The sequence below is a fragment of the Uranotaenia lowii genome, chromosome 2, assembly GCF_029784155.1.
Source record: "Uranotaenia lowii strain MFRU-FL chromosome 2, ASM2978415v1, whole genome shotgun sequence".
Lineage (NCBI taxonomy): Eukaryota > Metazoa > Arthropoda > Insecta > Diptera > Culicidae > Uranotaenia > Uranotaenia lowii.
The window spans coordinates 102,089,243-102,101,352 of NC_073692.1; the positions used below are offsets into that span (position 1 = coordinate 102,089,243).

At 33.4% G+C, this 12,110-nt stretch overlaps 1 protein-coding gene across 6 annotated transcripts in view; it reads left to right on the forward strand.

Moving 5' to 3' along the window:
• LOC129743123 (restin homolog) overlaps window positions 1–12,110 on the forward strand; it is a 126,343-nt gene that overhangs the window by 47,679 nt on the left and 66,554 nt on the right. For 4 of the 6 annotated variants that reach the window (XM_055735084.1, XM_055735085.1, XM_055735086.1 and 1 more), the window contains 3 exons: window positions 747–915; window positions 999–1,176; window positions 1,595–1,660. In XM_055735084.1, coding sequence (XP_055591059.1) covers window positions 747–915; window positions 999–1,176; window positions 1,595–1,660 — 413 coding nt within the window. The remainder of the gene's footprint in view (window positions 1–746; window positions 916–998; window positions 1,177–1,594; window positions 1,661–12,110) is intronic. The other 2 variants (XM_055735087.1, XM_055735088.1) reach the window with 1 other exon arrangement.

Consider the following 12,110-nt stretch of genomic DNA (forward strand, 5'->3'; position numbering starts at 1 on the left):
TTTGGTTGAGTTACGAGCTGGCGCTATCTGCTTCAAATTTGTATGAAGATTCTAGACAAAATGTATGAAAAATCATGATGTTCTAAAATATGCTTCCAGCATGTCAAAATTGCAGAACTTATAGTTCAAACAATGAGGAACAAGTATGTAGAAGATTGTAACGCGATACGAGTTTACTGTGGTGAGATATTCGCAATTGAATGTTTGTTTGTTTTTTTTTTATTTTGTTGATAATTCTTTTTATGGTGCAAGGGTCATTACACTTAATGGTTTACAAAATTTATAAAAAAAAAGTTGCAAATTAACTGACTGATCCATGTTTCTAATGTAAAATCAAGCGCTGTATTAAAAAGTAAAAATTAAAAAAATCTAAGAAAAACAGGGTTTGAGTTATGCTCAAACTGCAGATAAATAGCATTACAATCAAAAGTAATATTATCAACACATAAAAGCGAGAACATTCACATCCGCTGATGAAGAGAATTCCCTTCTCCGGAAAAATGTATTGTGTTGAGGAAAAATTTAAGAGCTAACACAGTTTTTTCCTGGGACGTTTACGAGAAAAGACGCTGCTTTTCGAACCAGAGGTAACACTGTGTTATTCATTGAAACTTACAAGACATTTGCTACAAAACTAAAGAATAAAATAAAGAATTCCAGAAGACGAACCCGAAATGTTGCACAGTGTAATTTTCCGATGCTAAGTTTTGATTTATACGTAACGCTTGTTTTCATTCCATTCCTAGAAACAGCCACCCTTGCCATCGGGGACCGAGTTATTGTGTCTTCAGGGTTCGGATCTCGACCCGGTATCTTGAAGTATCTGGGTGAGACACAATTTGCCAGCGGAAACTGGTGCGGAATTCAGTTGGATGAACCCAGTGGCAAGAACGATGGATCGGTCGATGGAGTCAGGTAAAGCCGAGCAATGTTGTTTGTTAAAGTTCCTCTGAATGTAAGTTTTTTAACCTTTCCATTCCGATGGTTTCTCCTTCTAGATACTTCGACTGCCTGGACAAATACGGAATATTCGTGCCCATCGCCAAGGTCACTCTGTCGCCCTCTTCCCGGAAAGCTCGCCTGTCCCGGTCCGGTTCCAAGGAATCGCTCACATCGGTGGGAACGATGAGCTCAATCGCTACCACAGCCACTTCCAGACTCCGCATGAGCGCCCAGGTATCGCTCGAAGCATGGTAGAAGCAACTCAGAAAGCACACAAGCATCCTCAGCTTTTCGGGGGATGCTTCCCAAAGCAAATTTTTCCCATCCATTACACAAGAGCACACCACAGTTCAGATTGATTCAGACCTGTTACGAAACACTATTATGGATGCTCTTCCTGTTTTGCATGATTCGTGTTGTTTGCTTAGGCTGTGTGCTAGTGGCCCAAAATATGTACTAGGAATGCAGTGTCTTTAATCTCCTAACACTGAACCCCTTTAAAAACGTGCAATTCCCTTAGTACTTCCAATATCCTAAACCCAAACTCTTACCAGTCACTAACTATTCTAACCACAACTCTGTTAATCCTAGAAAGACTTAATTCCAATCGAATCACCCTAACCCTAACCGTATTACTTACTTGCTCTTGCAGAGGAAATCATCGGTCAGCTCATCGGCGGCAGTTCCTTCGACTCCAAAGGCATCGTTCTCACTGCAGGTAGGATTTTCTCCCGTTGTTACCTACTATCCCATTAGTTGATATGGTTTGCTGCAGACAGTGTGTCCCCAAAAAATACCCCGAAAAAAACCTCTGAAAAGGGGTATTGTTTTGCTTTTAACCGATTTAATTATTTATTCGAAAATTAACAGGAACAATTTCCACTAAAATTACTAAAATTTTATTGATTGAAATTGCTGTAAAAGTTGTAAATAAAGATTACCTGTCACCCAGAGAGCAGTTGTATTTGTCTGTTTCGGTTTTTTTTCGTTAGCTTTTATGCTTTGTTTAAGAGGCTTTTGCAAATCGTTTCGGAAATCGCAAGCATCAACAAGCGGCTTACATTTCGCTTTTTGTCAGGATTGTTTGTTCCGAACCAGCAGAATAAAATAATTGCTTTGTAAATTGAACCCAAATCAAATCATTTTGTTGACAGCTCGATGCTTCGTGCATGTATTGATTGAAAAAAAAAGACGAAAACAATGTAGCGCCATTGTGGTTCAACTGAGGATTTTTACAGTCGGTTCACGGTCAAACGAAACTTCGAAAATCTAGATTTTTGAAATAAGACATTTTTTTCAAAGCAACGTTTAATTATGTTAGAAAGAAGACCATTTGAATTGGAACGGAGAAAGTGATTTCTTTAGTTTGTTTAGTAGCTGATAGTTTTTAGCATTAAAATACTGTTAAAAACTATCAGCTACTAAAAAATAAGGTTAATACCTTGTAATTCTTTATTCAATTTTGATCGCCGCAGACCCTTTTTTATTGTTTTATTTTAAATAGAACTACGTTTGAAGGGAACACCATTGGGGTATAAATTAAAATTAAAAAAAATTCGCGTAAAGAAACAGTGTCAATGTGGAAGACATACAAATTTAAAATCATCTTACTACAGTATCACATAGCTTTTTACCAGAAAAAAAATTATATGTGTTTAATCCTACAGTGAGCAAAACAAGAATAATATCATTATGTATTTTGCTTGTTAAAAAAGAATGATTGAAAGTAATCAAAATTTTCTTCTACAATTTGTTTCAAATTGTTCAACGCATAAATCAAGTTGTAAGTGTCCTTTTTTGGATTATGCAATTGGCGTTGAGGGCCAAAAATATGGAAAAAGAGTGTGAAATAAAGAATAGTACCACTTATGTTTTTCTCCAAAAAAAAATATTACTTCTTAAAAGTTTCTGTGTTAAAGTTTACAATAATACTTTTACGAGCGATTTGAAAAGATAGCTGCATTCTCAGGCGTTTTCTAGAATTCCAAAGTTTTTAAAGGGGCTTTTAAGAGATTTTCTTCTTGCACTAAAGAATTCACAACTATAATACTTCACCCAACTGTTTAATTTATTCATGAACACTACTGGCTGAATTTGAATAAAAAACAGACTTCTTATTTTAAAACATTAATTTTTCTAATCAGTCAAACACTATTTTTTCAGTTTTAAGTCGTAGATGGCAGCACTATCTTGCTGTTAAACTGAACTGAGACACATTTTCGACTATTCGGGATGAGTTAGATGTGTTGTATGATTTTTGACAGAAAGTACTCGGTACCGCGTCAACGCCTTGGGAATTCTAGGATCATTTAATCAAATAATAAGAATTGCAACATGGTCAATATAAAGTGAATTTCTTGGACCGATAATCAAAAAAATGTTGAATTTTCCGATGAAACTTGATGGAGCAGATGGTTACTAGTTTTAGATATTGGTATGATTTGCAATTGGATCGGAAGTGGAGTTGGCGGTGGTAAATTCTTGAGCTGATGAGTTTTTGCAAATCCCGAAAGCTTTCTTCACAGTGAATTCCAAAAACAAAAAACTGTATTGGAAAACTACCTTAAAATGATGAATATTGGTCAAAATCTACCGGGGAAATCAATTTTCAGACATAATTTGGACATGGTTTGGTTAACTGTAAGATGGTGCTGCCATCTACGACTTGAAAATGAAATCAAAGTAGTTGAATTCTGATCTGTTTGTTTCTGATTCAAAATTAACTTCGAACGATTGTTTCTTCAATTCATGTCATGTTCATGAATAAATTTAGCTGTTTGTATGTATTACTCAATTGTCAAGTTTCTTCGTGCTAGAAGAAAATCTCTTAAAAACTCCTTTAGAACCTTTGGAATACTAGAAAACGTCTTAAATGCAATTATCTACTCAAATAGTTGGTTGAAGCAATATTATCAACTTTTCCACAGAAAATTTTCAGAAATAATATTGATTTTTGTAGAAAAACAAAAGTGGTACTTCATATTTATATTTTTATTTCGCACTTTTATTCCAATATTTTGGCCCACCAATTACTTCGTATAAAAAATACACTTATGCTTGATTTATCTGTTGAACAATTTTAGACCAATTGTAGACGAAAATTTTGACGAACTTCAATCATTCATATTTTAACAAGCAAAATACATAGTGGTACTATTCTTGTTTCGCTCACTGTAGGTACCTATTATTCCAATTTTTATTGAAAAACTAGCAGACCCGGTAAACTTCGTCTTACCATGTTCAATTTGGCGTCAATTTTCTATTTTTCCTAGTTTTCTTTACATTTCCCTTCTTTCCCTTTACTCGAATTTTCCCGCTCAATTCCATCAAAATTAAACCAAAGAATTTAAACTCAACGGGTCTTTTAAAATCCAGTTTTTGTAACTTGTTCAATAAATAACTGTATGTTGATAATATGTGCGTTTCATTTGCTGTATTCCATTCAGTAAATTTATTCCGTTTCGTTTTATTGTTTCTAATATCGGGACAATTTTTGGAGTATTTGCCAAATATTTTGCCTAACGCAGTGCTTTCAGCTCCCAATTAGCTTTGGATGGTGTATTTTTTAGAGCTGAAGAAATAAAAAAAACATAAGAAAAAATTTTTACTAACCATTTTCAAACAGCTTTTTATTCACCATCCTCATCCTTCGAAGCAGTTTGAATTAAAATCCATATTTTCAGCAAAATCATTTCCAAAAAGATTCGCCTGGTACTTAAGTTATAGACTTTACACATTTCAACTTAAAGTGTTCCCAAACAGCACTTGCCATGGTATTAAATCTGGCGATTTTGCGTATTGCAAATTCCTTTTTTTTTATTCAAGCAAAAAATGCAAATTTATTCTTTTTAATTCCTTTGAACTTTGAACAAAGAAACGATTGGTTTTGAAAAGAGGAAAACATGTGTTTAGATATATTCACCCATTATTTTAGAGATTTTAATTGAAGCAGTTCTGATTTCAAAATTTCCTGAACATTGTTGGTGGTGATCTGCGATTTCATTTAGGATTTTGTTATATTTTTAAGATTTAATAACATTGAATTGAAAAGCAGGTATTTTTAGATTTAATAGGTCGAAAAGAAATAATCTGTTCAGGCTTCGATGGTTCCATGAGATCATTTTGATTCCTGTAAATTATCATATAAACCAAACCCTAATAAAAATTATGTGTCTTTTTTACTGTAAATCTTAATTTTCAAAAATGAAACACCGGTTAAATCCTAAAGAATATCACCGCAGTTCAACTTTCATATTCTCTGAAAAAAGGTATTTTTTCAAAAAAAAAATGAGTTATGTTGACAAAAAAAAATATCGAAGTATGCATTTGTCCCATTTATTGGGGAAAGTGTTTGTCTTGTTTGTCTGTTTTATCAACTTTCATTGCTATAACCTAAGTTTTTTTCCGGAATAAATTAATGCTTGGTACTTCAATTTCACTGAATGCTGTTCAACCAAAAGACCTTGATTTACAAAGACCTTTATAATAATTTTGAATATCCGCTTCGGATTCAACACTCGGGATATCCTTTTTGGCCATTCTGGAGATAAAATTCTTAAATTGTAGATGTTTCAAAGCTAAATGGCGCGTTTTCACTTATTCCACCTAAGAAATTACAGGAATTAATATTATTTTTAACACTTTCTGGTCATATTAAAAGTTCATCATAAAAATTTGCTGCCCCTGGAATATCAATCACAAAAAAACTTTTCAACAAACAAGTGAATCAAAAGTCTCTTCTATATAGCCAAAATATGTAAAACAAAAACCCACTTTTCATGATAAGTTTGTACTTGAATTGTGTGTAAACAAACAGTTAACGTGTAAACAGTTTTTTGGCGAATGATTTTTAAAAAAGAGTTAAGTTTATTTAATAAAATTTTTTTTGGGCCCAACAATGATTTAGATGAAGAAATAATGTATACATTTTCTTGTAAAAGTTGATAGTTTGCCCTTGCTCTAGTCTACTTTCTTATTTGAAAATTCTTCCAGAAAATGCATATCCTCACTTTTTGTCATTAAAAAGCAGATTATTTTATTGATAACTTCTATTTACGTTTGCAAAAAAAATCAAATAGTTCATTCGGCCTTTTAAAACTTCAATCCTATCTAATCTATTTCAAAGAACAGACTCTTGTGAAGAGGACGAATGACCAAGTTGGTTAAAATCCTCTATAAATACACAAAATAGAATTGAATTGATTCTTGTTCAGTTAATGTGTCTAGCGTTCTAGGCGGATTGGATTATACAAAATTGAGTGTAAAGCTTCCCAATTTCTTATTTTCAAACGTCCGCAAAGTGTCATAACATTATTTCATATTTATCTTTACCGAATTCATATTTTTGGACAACAATTTACTACCTAAATAAACATGAATTAAAAATGGTTTTAATATTCGAAATCGTTTATATGGTTTTGATTCGATCGATAAAATAACAATCCGTGTCACATCTAGGCGTTATATATTACCATGTGCTGTGTACAAATAAGCAAGAAAAAAAACACATCTAGGTTGCATATCGCCCCCACGTGCATAAGAAATATAGGTACTTGGTTGAGAAATAGGCGCCTAATTTTTAATTTTTTCCAGCGATCAATGAACAGTATGCTTTGGTTACTATTATCTTGCAACGACGTTGCTAGCGACGCCTCGCCCATGGAGACGAAAAACAAACCCCTCGAAGAAAAGAAAATCTCTAAAAATGGATGCCTGACTTTACAATTTCAGATTTTGGCAAAACAATTATCATATGTTTTATTCGATCAGCAAAATGTCAACCTGAGTCACATCTAGGCGTCATTCATAACCATGTGCTGTAGAAATGAGCTAGGAATCAAGAACAAAAAAAATCATATCAAGGCATCATATCGCCACCACTTGCATTGAAAATATGCTTGGTTGAGAAAAACGCGCCAAAATATTCTCACTGATCAGTATGCTATGCCATGGTTACTATTTCTAACGCCGTCAGGTCGCAACGCCTCGACCTTGGAGACGAAAAACAAACCGCCCAAAGGAAAAAAAAAATCTCGAAAAAATGGAAGCCATGACTTTCATTCCATTCAAAAAACAACAAATTTAATAATTACGGACAATTGATGCGACTTTGTGTTGTTTTTATTCGATATAAACCGATTCGCATGGCTACAGAATATTCTAAAAATAATTTCATTCGAATCGTATGGGTCATTTCGGAGAAGTAGTACTACAAACACCGTTACAAGAGAATTTTATATAATAGATCTCCTGAAACAGTTGGAAATCTCATATTGGTTCAACAGATTTCACTGCAGCCATCAAAGATAATTAAAGTGAATCAACTAAAGAAAGTAAAAGAGCTTGAAATTATGTGAGGTCAAATAATTTCTAGCATTTTTCATCAAAGATCCTGATCTTGATCAGGACTTATGATCTAATTCTAGAAGCAGGATTCAGAACAGGATTACGATAAGATTACAGGATCAGGATCCATTATGGGTTCAGGATCAGGAAGACAATTTAGATTAAGATTCCGGCTCAAGATCCAGGACTCGTATTGTGATCGGGATCACTAAGATCTAGATTGAAAGATTTAGTTCAGAACAAAGATACAGAATCAGGTGGACCCGGATCAATATGAAACATTTTGTTCACATTCCAAGATTGGGATCATGGTCAAAGTCCAGGATTTCGATCCAGAATCAAGATCAGAGATAAGAATCCTGGATCAGAACCAAGAACGGGATCGGCAAATTCAGGGTAAGGACATAGATCATATTCCAAATCAACATGAAAATCAGCATCCGGGTTCAGATCGGGAAGACGGTCCAGAACCCAGAACCCATTTCGGGATCAGGAGCCTTGATTAGTGTTAAGATTAGGAAACAGCATCAAGATCCAGATCAGTAAGATCAGGATAAGATTAAAAATCAGAGATGAATGAACTTTTTAAGTTTAAAGTCTCTCTAATCAAACAATCAATCAATCAAGATTAGAGATGAATATTCAGAATTACAATTCGGGAACCAGTTTAGGACCAGCATCAAAGATCAGGATCAAGATAACACTAGGAACAGAATTTTTGTATGTTAGAAGATTTGGCGTCCTGAATTCGAATCATTTGTCAGATTTTTTCTATCACATCTTGTTTTGGCAATATGACGTTTGTAGGTTTTAAAATTTATCAGTTGATCATATACTGAGTACTAAGGAACTATCAAAACCTACATGAAAAAAAACTGACTTAAAATCTTTTTATTACCCTTCATTGAATCAAGAAATCAGAGTTTTCCTAGTTATCTTGTTTCAGAGGAACAATACTTTTAAAAATAGGACTTCGTAATTTTCAGATAACTCAATAAATAAAAATGATTGTTTCTGGCTTAGCTGAAGAACGTATTTCAGTTTTTGGTATTAGTGATTTTACAACTTTGCTGAAGACAGCAAACCGTTTTGACTTATAGATACTGTAGGAAAATTGAAGTCCTCTCTAGCTTCTTCTTCTAGCTCTAATTTCCTTCAAAATATTCACAAAACTCTCTTTTTAACAGTACAGGGAAAAATAAACAAAAAGAAAACTTCTATAACTAAGGTTGATCTTTGATTTAAAACCTTTATTTTCAAAATCTGTATAATACTCTTCTTTTTTTTTGAAAAATATAGAAATTTCGCAAATGAATTTTAACCTATTTTATCTTATAGTTATCTAAAAAACGAGAGATGATAAAGAAATACTAGAATTTCATATTTCGATTCAGTGCCCCCAAATCAGAGTGCCCACTTATTCGGAAAAGTCGGGAAATGCGGGAAAAAAGTCGGAATTGAAAAAAAAAATGGAAAAAAGTCGGAAATTTGGCCAAGAAACCGGGAGTTTTTTCTCAGTGCCTTGAAATGGTCCAGAATTACCAAAATATTGGGAATTTTGCACTCAACAATTGTTCGAAAAACTCTAACTGACACTTCGAGTAACTCAAAAATGGAAAAATGAAATTTAATTCAGATGAAACCGGAAAATGGCTGATTGAATTAAGAAATGTTCCATTTGATTTTTTTTGCGATCTTTGATATGTGAACTTCTGTTAAGCTTGCATCTTCTTTTTTTGTATAAGTGACGGAATGACTTGACGAAAATTTCTATATTCAATTATTAACGCATAATCACAATTAAAAGTTACACATAATTTAAATTGCATTAAGAATTGGAACTCTTATTACGATATCTCCATATCTGCATATGGAGTCAAGTCAAAGCTTTTTAGTTCATTTTATGTAAAGTAAATTGTAAAAGGTAAAGGTATATGTATTCAATTTCATACCAAAATGATGCCAAACTGACTTTCGACTATTACAAATTTGACGATGGCGTAGATTCAGTTTCACGGGTTTTCTAGTGGAATTTTTTTCCGCGAATTTCTTGAATCGTTGAATTTTCAATGAAATGGTTCAGCAAAAAAGTGCTTTAATTGAATAAACTCAAAAAAAAAAAAAGCGTAACACAATTTCGTTGAGTTTCTTGGGATTGAATTTAAATTCCTTAATTTATGATTGAATTAAAAATACGAACCTTTAGTTTATTTTTTACGAATATTTTTCCTCTGGTTTAAAATTGAAAGTTAGGCAGATTTTCGAATGGAATATAATGGAAAAAGCATTGAAAATTGCCGGGTCAATCGAACCCAGTACGCCTGGTATTCCAAAACCAGACTCGCGCCTGCCTATCCGCTAGACCACTTCGGCGCTCTGTTTGTAATATAAACTTTGTATGAATAAAATCTTAAAGAAACACATAACTTGATTTCTTACGTAGATTCACACTGTGAAATCAGAAATATTTTGAAATTCACGAGAACTTAATTCACGTATTTTCACGTATCACGTAATTGGTTCACGTATCACGGAGTTGGTTTCTAATATACTTTCAAACCGCTTCGACTTATTTAAAGGAGGGGGTGTCAAAATATGACACAATTCGAACAATTTTCAGAGACTACTGAACATATCAACGTGAATTTTGTGTGTAGCCGTTTTCAAGACCAGAAATGGTTTCTATAATCCTTTCAAACCCCTCCAAATTAAGAGCGTGAGGGCTCCCATACAAATATGACCCATATGACAAAATTCGAGCAATTTTCTGAAACTACTGAACAGATCAACGAAAAATTGGTGTATAGCCGTTTTCAAGACCGGAATGGGATTCTATAATACTTTCAATCCTCTCTAAATGAGGTAGGGAGTCTCTCATGCAAAATTATTAAAAATATGACACAATTCGAACAATTTTTCGGAAACTACAGAACCGATGAATATGAAATTTTGTATATAGCCGTTTTAAAACCGGGAATGGTTTATATAATACTTTCAAACACCTCCGAATCCAAAAAAAAGGAAATTCCCATACAAAATTAACAAAAACATGATAAAAACCTCGATGCATTCTTTATTCAATGTTGACGAACGTAAGCCTTATGATATGATTGATGGCCATGTTTGATTAAATTGACAAATAATTTTTTACAAAATTAGATGATATATTGTATTCGGTGGTTTTCGACGAAAAATAAAACTGCTGTTTCTTTACGTTCGGCTTACTGAATTTCAGCCATCCTCAGAAAAACAATTTTTAAATTAGAAAGAAAAAGAAGATAAATTTTTATTTTTCATAGTAAGATTATTTGTTGTTTTGAAAAACCTCTCCATTTTTTTTTGTAAAAGGGGGTTCGCATCCTATACAATTCACATACAGAATTTTTCTGATTTGGACTACTTATTTAATAGAAATTTGGCACGGATGTGTTATTGGGTGCGATAAATGTTTCTGAGACTGTTTAATACCCCTTATTCCTTATAATGGGAAGGTAAGGAAGGAGGAGGGAGACTCCAATCCATTTTTAGGATAACTAATTAAGCAAAAGAAGGTAAATTATTCATGGGAGAGTATCAGGGTATGAGATCATCATAAAAATACTGATGATTTTAGACTCCATCCATACAGAGGTGAGATAAATAGGAGAAAAAAAGCTCTCATACTTTTTCTCTCATACTCAGTACTACTCGTATTAAGTTCTCCTGCTGTTTGACGCGCTCTTCTCAAAACAAATCTTGGGGAGCGGGGACTACAAAGACTTGCATAGTGAGTTAGTTGTATATTTGGCAATAACTTCTCGAGACTAATCGATGCTTACACTTCGGATATCCTAAGATATTCTTCTTACGAATCCATTCCTTTGAACGTCTCATCCAGCAGTTATTAACTGGATACATGGTAACTTACGGTGACTTGTTGATGAAGCCTTAGTCACAACTGCGGAACGACCGTGCACCCAAGGTGGCTACCTATAATACTTTTTCTCTCATACACATACAAGGCCTTACTTCCAGAGGAGAGACGAAAACTATTGCACTAAATGAAACCTAATAATGCATATGATGCTATTTAGAAACGAAAAATGTTTCTATCATATTTCGAAACCTGCTCCCAATTTGATAGGAGAGAGGACGGGAATTTCATATAAGAGAAACATACATTTTGGCATAACTGAAGTGCTTATGAAGTAAATATTAAAGGCAGAGTACTAATTTGAGATTTTAAACTATGATTGAAAAAATAAATCTAAAATAAGGTTATGGAAATAATTTTAAAAAAATAGAAATCATCTTCTTAGTATTGCAGTTCGAAGCTGTTATTTATATTTTTTTAATGTTTTAGATTTTTACCATTTTTGTATTTTTTAAATATTTTTGCCATATTTGCCATTTACTATCATTTTTCTGTATTTTTCGACATTTTTGTCACTTTAAGAAAAACAATTTGCTGGAACAAATCTCCTTAAGCTTGAAAACTTCGATATTTTTAATTTTTTAGAAATGCGCCAAGGAAAAGACTTCAATTCTTTATTTTTCCATTATGGATCAATAGTTTGGGTGTTAATTTTATCTCTAACAACAAATCAAGCGAATGGAAAGCTCCAGTTTATGCCAGGTAGATTCTGTTGGCACAAACGCCATTTAAGGACCGGCGTGCCGCGAAACACATTATGAGTTTCTGCCGGCGGAATTCAAGCGAAGTGCTGTTGATTAGGTCATTCATAGAAAAAAACTTTCCGCCAGAAGATGATTGATTCGGAAGCGTCAACTCCGAGGAGCAAGTGTTTGTTTTCCAGAACTCTTCAAATGAACTTGTTAGTCTA